General features: G+C 32.6%; 1 protein-coding gene across 1 annotated transcript in view; it reads left to right on the top strand.

The window, feature by feature from the left end:
- Window positions 1-287: 287 nt before the first annotated feature.
- Window positions 288-12597, top strand: part of LOC108692568 — a 412667-nt gene continuing 400357 nt past the window's right edge. Inside the window, exons 1-2 of the mRNA XM_018200878.1 lie at window positions 288-752; window positions 8152-8592. Coding sequence (XP_018056367.1) covers window positions 8552-8592 — 41 coding nt within the window. The 5' untranslated portion in view covers window positions 288-752; window positions 8152-8551. The remainder of the gene's footprint in view (window positions 753-8151; window positions 8593-12597) is intronic.

Below are 12597 nucleotides of genomic sequence, written 5' to 3'. Positions count from 1 at the left end.
GAGGCCCCTAAACTCAACTCAACAATTACCTAAAACATCAATTAAAAGCACGATGTAACCGGTAGATATTCGGGAATCGGGAAATACATCGAGCACATATCGTATGTATTTCTCGGAATTCACTCGACGCTCGGTTCGCGGTGGTTCCTCGCCGCACCTGTGAGCGTGCGCGTAGTGGGGGAGAGCCTGTGGTGGGGATGGGGTAGCGCAGAGGGGATAGAGACGATGGGTGATGCATGTCGTCTCTGTCTCTCGTTGTTCACAGCTCAGTTCGAGTTCGGCGCGCGATAGGTCTGTCGGTTTGTGGCGCCCGTCGACTGTCGCTGTCGCTGTCGCTGTCGTTTCGTGTGCGCGCGCGAGTATCAACTATCAACTTGTTCCTCCAAGTTCGGCCAAGTGCGTTGAGCGTTCTCACGCGCGCCTCCGTACATCCTACTGTGGCTTCCGTGGTATCGTGCGGATCGTACCTCCCGCGATCACGTTTGCCCGTTCATCTCTCCGTCCGTCCGTCCATTCGTTCATACGTCGCGCAGAATCGCGGTCACCGGGTCGAATTTCGAGAAACGGGTCTCGTCGCATACTCCACACGCATGCACGCATACGTACGTTGTTGTTTCCGTAAGCATCGAGATGCGTAGAAAGACGATCGTATCGAGAGCAACAGAATAGTCGATAGCGCCGTGCTTTTTCGTTTCGTGAGGTGGTATTGGAGTCGGAAGCTGCCCTTGGACCCGGAACCGGCGGAAAATGAGGTGAGTAAACCGATCGATATCTCCGCTCCCACTTATACTGATTGCTTGTGGCCCGTATATCATTATGTGATTACCTTGCTTAATGTTTCTTCCTCCTCCTCTTCTCTTCGAAAAAAAGATCTGGTGATTTGCGATGGACTGTTAATCACCCGCGGATCTCTTTGGACGACTTAAGGGAGGTTCCAGGACCGTCTCTCGCGACGCGCGCGATGCTCCAGTTTCGAACTCTCGCGCGCGATTATTGATCGTCCTGCGATCCTGGATGTCTGGAGAGCCGGCTCATTCTTGGAGCCGCGAATTCTTGATCAATTTCTTCTTCTTCTTGAACTTTCTCAATGATGGAAGGGCTGGCTCCAAATCTCAAGTAGTTTTATGATTGAATAAGTGATCATGTGTAACATCGCGCCTCATAACAGCTGAATACAATTTGAGATAAAGTTCCGATTAGTGACAAATTTCTAATAGCAACTTTATATTAAAATTTAAAATGTAAAATTTAAGGCCAATTTCTGATCTACGCATCCTTGAAATTGGTTCATTTGGTTTTCTTGCATCTTGAAATTATCTGTTTTTTTTTTGCGGCTGAACTAGACTTTACTTTTAGAACTTAAAGTGAAGTAGATATATATTTGATATTTGGAAAGCGAGAAAGACGAGAAAAATACATCTATAGTTAAACTACTGCACACACTACTACACTTTTTGTATTCAAAGTAAAATAAAGTTTGTTTTTTGTTATTGCTCTCGACTGCCTATAATGAGCGTTAAACAAACTACTGCCGCCGTATACAGTCAAATGAACGTATACAACCAATACAATACATATTCTATTCATGTTTTTCATAGCAAATTCGATTGGACACATTCAATGCACACTGGTGCATTGTACTTATGATACACAAATTAAAATAAAGATTTATGATTAATATAAACGAGTTAAATTATGAAATCTTCAATATATTTCATTGTATTATATTAAATGATTATATTATATACATTGTATTATATTAAATATGTATTTTATAATTTTAAATACTTGCATTTCACTTTTACATCCAAATTAAGTCAGTACACGGCGTTATAATATGCACCAGCGCGCACTAATGTGTCCAACTAAATTCGTTATTACACTTTTTGCATTCAGTCTTTTCAGCACACGAATATATACTTATCTCGTTTTAAATTTTTTGGGATTTTAAGCACCGCGAACAAACATATTGATATGTATAGTCTACGTCTTTTTTATAATTTCTTATTGGATAAGAGAATTTAAGATGTCTTCAATCTTTTCTTTTGATTTTTTTGTATATGTGTGTGTGTGTGGTGTGTGTGTGTGGTGTGTGTGTGTGGTGTGTGTGGTGTGTGTGTGTGTGTGTGTGTGTGTGTGTGTGTGTGTGTATTATTGTTGTACAACCAATCAAAAATCATTACTTCTTATTGTCTTAATTATATTTTTATTGTATACTCGATCTAGACTACACTAAAACTTCTAGCTTTCATCAAATGTCAAATTTCTATATATATATTTTATTTTAAGTATAATATATTTTATTTTAAGTATACAAAGATACCAGTTCAGTTATAAAAACAGACCTAGATATATTTGATATTTGACAAAGCAAGAAGAAAAGTTCTAATGTGTAGCAATAAAATGCAGAAATAAAAAACAAACTTTTATTCGGAGACTTATACCATTTTTCGTAGATTAACCTTTAATATCGGTTCAACTTATTTTTCTAAGAATTAGAAAAAAAGATAAAGAGTAAATTGAACCGAGATTAAAGTAATCTACAATCTGGTGGATACAAGTATTATTCGATTATCTATAAGTTATAACTTTTGATCGGCGGTTTGACTATTCCGATGCGAACGATCGACGGGGGTTCCCACGTTAAAAAATTTTAATGGTGCCGGTGTTTTTCGCGCTTCTCGCGGCTAACTTCGCACGATGGCTCGATCATTATGGAGCGGAGCGCCGAAAGTTCAATGATAATACGTGACTCTTGGTTAATTGCCGTCTCGTCGATCAGAAACATGGGAAGAAATTAACGTGGATCGAGCGAGATGAGAGCAAACTGTTTGCATCGCGACGTATTCATGCGTCGGAGAATCTTCTGAGATTCTCACTCATTGATTGTCACCCAGGTATTTTTTTATCTTTGTTTAACATTTGGTGAATAATAAGGATAAAATACTTGGATGATAACTTAAATGAAAATCTGAGCCCTGAATATCGTCACGATCATTCGAGTTTTAAGCCTACATAACGTATTGGAGATTGAGGATTGCGAATTGAAGAGAGTTTTTCAACTAATCAGAACAAAATGGATTAAAATTAAAATTATCTGACTGATTAAATTTTAATTTTTAATTTAAACTGCACTTTAGTTTGGGTGCTTACACACTGTAAACGTCATTCTATCTTTCTTCTGTATATGTGATAAAAAAAGCGAATGAAGTTTACAGCGCGTGAGTGTCTAAACTGAACGCAACCTTAATACATGCATAACGGGATTAATATGCACGTATCGTGACAAGTAGATATTATATTTTGCGCGAAATTGGAGTATTTGAATGATGACTCATTCTTGTTCTTGAGTAGCGATGTGATAAAGTAAGTAAAGCTTTTTAATTACAATGATCGTTTTTTTACTTACAGTATAATTATATAGAATGTTGCAATGGCATAATCGATGAATATTCGATCGGTTAATTCGGTTCGATGTATTTTCAAAGCCCAATACAATAATTACTGTATTGGTTTTTGTCTTCATTTATGTCTATTTTTCCAACGTAGATTAATTTACATTGAGAAAAAAATCTTTATGATTATAATGCAAGTAATCATGATTAGGAGCTTTATTTTCATAATTATTATTGCTATAATGTTATATAGTGATAATAACCTTATAATTTTATAAAAAGATATGTATATAATTTTAATTTATATATAATTGACAAAAATAACTGAAATGATAAATTATACTAATAACTCTAAATCATTTTTTCTTTCAATGTAGTCTTGTTTAATTTTATTTTTTATCTTTTTCCAGTTTTAAGAATTAGAAAGACATCAGGGAATAAATAAGGCAAAATCAAAGTTTACTTATATTAGTAAAAATAAAGATCAATGATGGATATACATGGCATTTAATAAGATAGATTATGGAACGTTTAACGTATTACGAGCTATGCTTAGAATATAGTTAATACCTTTTTAGTAATTAATAAATTATGTAATATTAATTAGCAGAGTGATTTTCCGTTTAAGAATTTATGTTTAATGATATTACTTCGATAGCATTTTCCACTTACTTAGAATTTTTTCTAAAAATTATCTTCAAGTGTGTGTGTGTGTGTGTGTGTACGTGCGTGCGTGCGTGCGTATGTGTGTCATGATCAACGTCATTAAACGGAAATCCGCTCTGACTGTTAATTAGAATGCAATAACTGATGACAAGTCAATTCGCTAAATTAGAAAGTCAATATATCAATAATAGAACATGGCCCATTTTGTTTTTGCTTTAGAATTTGCACAAGATGTTTTTTATTACCCAGGAGAATGTCTATCTTTTTCTCACAAAAAGATATATCGATATTAATTTTTAAATAATTTGAAATGCAATTTGTTTTCCGATAAAATATAAATATTTATGATGTATTATTCGCGTTTGCATTTTCCCAAATATGATTTGAATTATATAATGATTTTCCGAGATATCCATTAATATTCCACATGATATCCTTTCAGTATCTATTAGCAGAATTATTATTTGCAATCGTATTATTTGCACATTCACGTATCCCGGCTCGTACTCTTATGCTTATTGTCAACGTGATTTAAATGCACAGCAAATAAAACATCGATTGATCGCTTCTACTTTGCTCTCCTCGCGCACGATTGCGGTTAAGCCCGAAATAGCCTTTGAACACTGGTTATGCAATTTCGCGGCAATTGGATGCTCAGCCGCATTGATCGTGATTGCTCGCAAACCAATAATCTCAGAAAGCAAATCAAGGTCACTCTAATATCGGCCTAAACATCATTTCCTAGAAGGATCGGAAATCAACGTTTTTATTGCTCTCATACACGCAGATTGCACAATTATTCTTATTAACTTTCCTTTATTAGGTATGTAAAATAACATTTTAATGTATACTTATTTGTTGAAATTTATACTTATTTGTTGAATATTATGAATTCTCAAATCTGGTACTGTAAGAATTTAACATTTGAGCAAGTGTCTATTTTTCAAAGCGAAAAATTACGAAAGCAAGTCAATAAGTTTTTAGAAAAATACATAGTAAAACACATTTTTTTTTTGATCGATTCATTTTTATTTCTCAATATAGTCTCCTTTGATCCAATGATTCTCCAACTTTTTCAAACTTCCGAATAATATGATTTATCCAACCCTTCAAAATAAGCCTCTGTTTCGGCGATGAGCTGCTCTCTGGTGGTGAATCTCTTTCCTCCGAATTTCTTCAGTTTGGAAACAGGAAATAGTCGCAGGGGGGCTAAATCTGGCGAATATGCTGGCTAGGAAAGCAATTCGTAGCGGAATTCGTTGAATTTGGCATCGGTGCTGGGCACGTGCATGAATTCGTATAGTGTCTTGATGGAAGAGAGACTTTCTTCTTCACCAAATGGGGACGTTTTTTCTTTAAAAGATTGTTGAAACGGAACTGTATAGTAATCGCCATTGATCGTTTGCTTTGACAGAAGGTAATCGATATGAATTATACCGCGTCCCAAAAAACTGTTACCATCGCCTTTTCGGCCGGTCTTCGCCTTCTTCGGAGCTGGTTCACCCGGTGAAGTCCATTGTTTTGACTTCCTTCGTCTTGGGTGTGAAGTAATGGATCCATATTTCGTCCACAGTAATGAATCGACGCAGAAATTCATCTGGATTACGTTAAAACATCTCCAAACATTGTTTTGAAATCGTCACACGGTCACGCTTATGACCGCAGTGAGCAAACGCAGCACCCATCTTGCTTATAGCTTTATCATACCCAATTGTTCGTGCAAATCACTGTGCCATATGATATGCCTATGACCTCAACAAGTTCGCGCACTCGTCGATCAGTCAAAACAATATACATCGTGGACTATGATGATTTCTGGCATAGCAGTCTCAATTGGACGTTCCGAACGAGGTGCATCACATGTAAATGTACGACCACGTTTAAATTCATTCACCCAATTGTATACAGTCGCAAACGCTGGTGCAGATGTGCTATGAACATTATCCAATTCATCTTTGATTTTTTTAAACTTTATCATTATATGTAGATGTTTGATCTCTGCACGAAACTCGTTTTTTTCCATTTTGCAAAAAATACAAAGGTTGTTTGCTTCAATACAGATTTTTTAAGAACTTATTGACTTGTCCTCGTACTTTGAAAGAATTATTCGAAAAGATTCAACAATCTGAATTTTCCAAGTTTCTAAGTAATTAAGAATTTAAATTAAATTCTTTTGAGCGTCTATTTTTCAAAGCGAAAAATGATTGTGATAAATATTCGAAGATCCAATTTTGTTTCATCTAAATTTTTAAAATTTTCAGATAATTAAGATCGCTTAAACAGATTAAAATTCAAATTAAATTCTTTCAAGCAATCATCTATTTTTCAAAGCGAAAAATTATTGCGAAAAATATTCGAAAATCCAATTTTGTTTAATCTAAATTTTTTCAAATTCCCTAGAGTATATATTTTAATTAAGAAACTGCTTAAATATACATAGAATTAAATTCGAATTAAATTTTTTTGGAAATTCATTTATTTTTCAAAGCGAAAAATTGATAAATATTCGAAGATCCAATGATCTAAAATATCTAAAGTTTTCCAAATTTTTACGTAACTAAGAAACTCCTTATAAAGATCGGATTTAAAATTCGAATTAAATTCTTTCGAGCAATATAGCACGCTATTAAGACAGTTAATTACGATTTCTTTTACTAATAGCATCTGTTTCTCGTGCACGCAGTAAAGTAACAGCAATTTTTACGATTCGTAAGGTAAATAAATTAATGAAGCTAATAACCAGTTTGAAAAAACGAATGCCGTTACTTTTCGTTCAGAGAAAAAGGCGGTGGTTTTGTGAGGGAGATCAATTTTTTTTCGCTAGCCGACAAAAGAGGCGCGCGTCTCCTTGGAACGCTGTCGATTAATTATCTTCTTAATTAGAGGGTCGTGATTTATTATGCGATCTTTAATCATTGGTCTCCGCGCGATGCGGCAGCTTAATTTTCAGCGATCAATTAAACTACGATGTAAAAGCCGATTCTCCATATTCAAAGTTAAAAGCACATATCGGTGTTTAAATTTAAAGTATAGTAGTTAAACCTAAAATTTCGAGCGCTTGAATTACCAATGAAATTTTCCTTCGCGACAGCGTGGCGACGTCACTAGGGCTCTCTCGAAGGGTGATAAATTATTCTACGAGTCCGGAAGCGAGATAAATATTTGTTGAGCGACGTGCTTTATTATTTATGAGATCCTCTGTGAATGGCAAATAGAATCTTTGCGACCGTATTGCGCAACATACTATACATATATGTATAGTACATATGTGAGTTTGTACTTGCGTCGTAAAATCACACATTTTAATTCGGAAAAAGTGAATCGTCGTTCTCACGTAACAAATTTGATGTAAACCGTACTATATATTTAACGATTGCACATAGAATAATTGTTATTGAACTTTCATCAACGGAACAATACGCCGTAAAGCATCGGGTAAAATTTATCTTTTGCTAGAAACAATATTATTCTTGCAGACACTGCTAATATCAAGCTGCAGTTATATCTGCAATTTACTTACATTTCACGATCGGCAATCGTGTGTGATAAATTCTTATTTATAGTGTGATATTTATTATAAATTTAATTAATGGATTAAGTATATATTTTATATTTTTATATTTTTATCTTTTAACAAAGAAATATTAATAAGAATATAAAATGTATTTACATTATATTCATGTTATTATATTATGTTAAGTGTTTGAATACACGATATATAAAATATTTTAAATAATTCAAAAATTTATGGCAGTTAGGATTAATTATTACTTTGTCTTTTTTTCATGTAAACAGCTTTGTTATCGATATATATCAAACATTTAGTATGAAAACATCAATATCTGTACATTTTATGTATAATAAAAAAATATAAATAAGAACATAAAATTCCATTAGGTTTATATTAAATACTAATTGTAAGATGTTTAAAATATCTTAAATAATGAAAAAATTTATTGAAAATTATAGTTAATCACTTTGTGTTTTTTCATTCACACAATTTTTGTTATCAATATGTTTCAAATATTCTGCACATGCATTAATGTTCACATTTCCGCAATTTCAAGAGTTGTTGTTTTTCTGATTGAAGATGTCCGGCAAATAAGGGCATGCAGTAATGAGGATGACAAGAAGTTGCTTGAAAACCGCAGAACGTAATCCACCGTGCCGTGACTGAAAGTGATTCCGTGAAGAGTAAACGACGACAATTCATCTAATCGGCAAGCGTCGATCATCGGAAAATTGATCGATTATCGTGACGTAAAAGACTGAAGACCGCGCGCGAGAAAAGGAACTTTCATTCGATGGAGATCATGGTGTGACTCGTGTGCGGCCGATAGAAGGAATCCCTTGGGGAAGATTGACGAGGTTGTCGGGTGGTTGTGTGATTCCGGTGGTGGTCGGTTGTAGTGCTGGTATAGTGGTGCTTGATACGTAGCTACGAATCAGAGGCCCGTTGGCGCTTAGGCGTCGTCTTCATCGGTTTACTCATGCTGGGAGTGCTGAAGCGGCGCTGGAAGCCATCGAAAAGGTAAGTGAACATAATCTCGGCTTATTGCCAAGAATACATTATTTATTATATCATGCTACATTGAACAGACCCGTGGGCAAACACCTCATTAAATATGACTATAATCTAAGCATTTATATAGGGAATTCAATCTTACTACATTCAATATAAAAGTGCAGTATTTGTGTATATTGGTTTATTTGAATTGTTTCAAAGTTACGTAACGTTATCTTATATTAATATAAACAATTGTTTATATTACTAGGTTATTAATTATATAATTTTAGCATGCAAAAAATAGAAAGAAAATAGACTTAAAGAAGAAATAAATAATCTTACAGAAATTCTTCTCTTACAGAAATTTTCTGATTTTAATTTCTTTCCAACAAAGAATCACGGATAATCCGAATCTTGAATCTCTTTAACCCTAATATTATTATTTTTGGTTACTTTCCCGCTAAGGATTTGAAACTCTGCAATTTTGTTACGCTATATTTCTCTAGACTGAATACGTATTTTTTAGCTCAAAACGTGTGAAATTTATACCTCGAAGTCAGACAAAGACAGATAAATATAAATCAAATAAATAATATTTTATTTTCAATTAATTACAATGCTTCGAAGAAATGTTATTGGAAAAATTCACAAAAAATGACTACTTTGGGAAAAAATTCTAAAATATTTAATTCGGATCTTCAAATTATATTATAAAAAAGTTAAAGCAATGCAAAAAATCGCACAGGGTACGTTGAATCATGAATAATAGGGCTAAATTTTGTTTTAATTATTAATTATTAACGAGCGGAAAATCTGAAAATTAACAATATTTTTTTAGAAAGGCATTTTTAGCAAGTTTTTTTTCATCAATGTTATTCGTTCGAAAAACTTTTGGAATGAAAATTCTACTTGATTTTTTCGTCATAAGCTTCTTAAATTATTATGCCCATCTTGTTCATTTCTGGCAAAAGTTAATCTGCATTAAAAGATAATAGTTAGAAAATTGCATTGGCTTAGTTACGCGCGGACTTGATTCTACTTACAATGATTTATTTATTTCCCGGAGACAAGGGTTAACTCTGGACCAATTTTGAAATTGCCCTCGGTTAACTTTGAGTTAACTCTCTGGGTCATCGCACGATGAATCCCGCACGTACGTTAATCCTTTGTGTGACGCGATATAACGAGTGATACTCAACCACGGTCATATTTCAACGTTGACTCTTCACTCGCTTTTTAAAGGACAGTGGGCTTGAAATTATTTTTAACAGTCCATGGCTTTAATACTTCATTCCTTTTGCGACGAGTCGAAACGCATATTCGCTATTCTTTTCTGATTTTATTTTAATGAAAAACATCTTTACGCATACATTAAAAAATATTTAATATTTGTGTTAAAACCAGCTTTTGTTACAATTTTTGTGTTGAATATTTATAAATATATCCGAGTATTAATTTAACATTTAATTGTATTATCTGAATTTTATGTCAAACTAATATTCAACATTTTTTAGTGCTAAAATATTACACTTTATGAATATGTCAACAAATAACGCAAAAATAATGTATTTTAAAATGTAAATTCCAAGATAAATGAAAATTTTAATTAATTTAATATTATAATTGTTAATTTTATTGAAGAAATTTGCTTACAAATTGTACCAATGTTACATTTTTAGTATTAATTTTTTACACAATATTTACGTTACTTTGTAACATATTAATTCATCTTATGTTAAATTAATACATAATATCTTATGTTAAATTTGGGTGAACCCCAAATTTTTGTGTTAATTTAACATAAAATGAATTAATTTTGGATTTGAGATCTGTGAAATGCGTTAAAAATACAAATTTTCCAATTGTTTATATAAATTTTTTTTTCGTTTCATATAATTTTTTTTCAGATGTAATGTGATACTTTAGTTTATATTATATTATAGCTTATATATCTTCAAGCAAAGGCAGTATCAATTTTTTTACGTAATCGTATGACGTTATCTTTTTTGCGATATCATGTGTGATTGAAGTATATATCTCGCAGATACTATGTACTACTTGTTGATATTTAAACGTTGAGATAATTTATTATCATTATCAGTGTGATATACTTGTATTGAAACAATTCGAGATACGTAACTATGACGCGGGAATAATTGGCCATCAACATTGGCATAATAGACAAATCAAACGACTGTCACATGCCATATCGACAACGTGTCAACTTGTAATTGACGTTACGTTTCCGCGACTGCATGGAGGGGAGTTAAATCTCCCCTCGAGAGAGGGGATTAATGCATCAATAGCATCTTAAAAAAGGAAAGCAGCAAACTGCTTCGTGCAATCACCGCGCATCCTTAATACACCTAATCCACGTGTGATAAATTATGCTAACGGTTTGTGTCACGTGTATGTACGAGGACAACGCTATTGACAGTTGGATAAATAATTCTATGCGACGCGTGTGATTACGATCGAACGTTGCATAGCTTTACATAATGAGTCCCGTCGCGACCAATTCGAAGGAATTATCACCTGCATGCCAGGCCTTTAATTAATGCCCACTTTCAGACCCCTGCATCACCAATGAAATGTTAACGGAGGAGAAAAAAAAAAGATAATACCGAAATGTGTGGCGTGATAATGTAGCATCGAAAATTGTGACATTGAATGTAAATTTTCTCATGTATGGCCGACGCACGATTATAATATCACGATTATAATAAGATTTCTATCTCTCCCTTTTTCTTCGCATGTTATCAATATTTCCGTAGTCTGAGCGCAATTACTGCTGATAGATAACCCGAAGCAGATACATCGCGACTCTTTATTAAATGTTACTGCAATCCCTGTGGGAGTTGTTTACATGGAGTATATGCTTCCAAGTTTCCTGAAGTCAATGCACTTTCGATGCTTTTTCTTCTTCGAAATGTTAAATAATTATTATTCAAATAATATTCCAATAATCCACTTTTATGAGAAATCTATTCTTAGTAGAATACAGGAATATAGAAATATTTTCGCGTTAAAATTGAGAATGCGATTTAGAGTATTTTTGAGTATATTAGAGAACAAAAAAAAAATAGAATTAATACCTTATTTTTCGAAATGTAGCTTATCTTAGATTTACAATGTGATTACAAAACTGCGTTATTAAATAATATTCAGATGAAAAATTGATATTATACAATTTGCATGTTTTAAACGGTCTACCTAAATATACTTTTGTATTAATTTATTTTAAATGAATATATTAGGAAATAATTAACTGGGAAACAAATATTATGTATCGCGTATCAACATATTGTCAGTATGTTAGCTATTTTATAAATGTAATGTATAATGCCTACTAGAGACATTATATTTATAAAGTGTAATCAATTGATCAATTTTACAAGTATAATCAATCGATTAATTTTATAAATGAAATACCTGCTAGAAAAGATATTATATTTATAAAATAATCTGATGTATATACTGACCAATATATGTTGATGTAACACGTGGTACAAAATTAATTTAAAAAAACTTTGATACAATTTTTATAAGAAGTGTGAAATCATATTTTTTCAATAAAATTAACATTTATAATATGTTGAATATATATGTATGTATATTTTATTCATTTATCTTACAATTTGTTGTTTTTAAAATTATTTATTATTTTGGCGTTATTTGTTTACTTATCCATAAATTGTGTTATTTTAACATTAAGAAATATTGAATGTCAATTTAACACAAAGTATTCAAATAACATAATTACATTATATTAAATCAATACTCATATATGCTAAAAATTTAATACAAAAATGTGAACAAGGACTGGTTTAACATACATAGAAAATATTTTTTATCTGTTAAACAAATATTTTAAGGAAGATATTTTTGAAAAAAATAACGATTTTATTATACTTTTGTTGCAATATCAATGATATTAAAAGCGATATTGATATTTCCATTTTTAATTCTTCACGATCTTACTTTTTACGTAAATACTACGAACACACACACACACACACACACACACAC

The sequence above is a fragment of the Atta colombica genome, unplaced genomic scaffold (genome assembly GCF_001594045.1).
Source record: "Atta colombica isolate Treedump-2 unplaced genomic scaffold, Acol1.0 scaffold77, whole genome shotgun sequence".
In the NCBI taxonomy this organism is placed as follows: Eukaryota; Metazoa; Arthropoda; class Insecta; order Hymenoptera; family Formicidae; genus Atta; species Atta colombica.
Note: the sequence above shows the minus strand (reverse complement) of the source record. Positions and strands in the feature narration are given on the sequence as shown.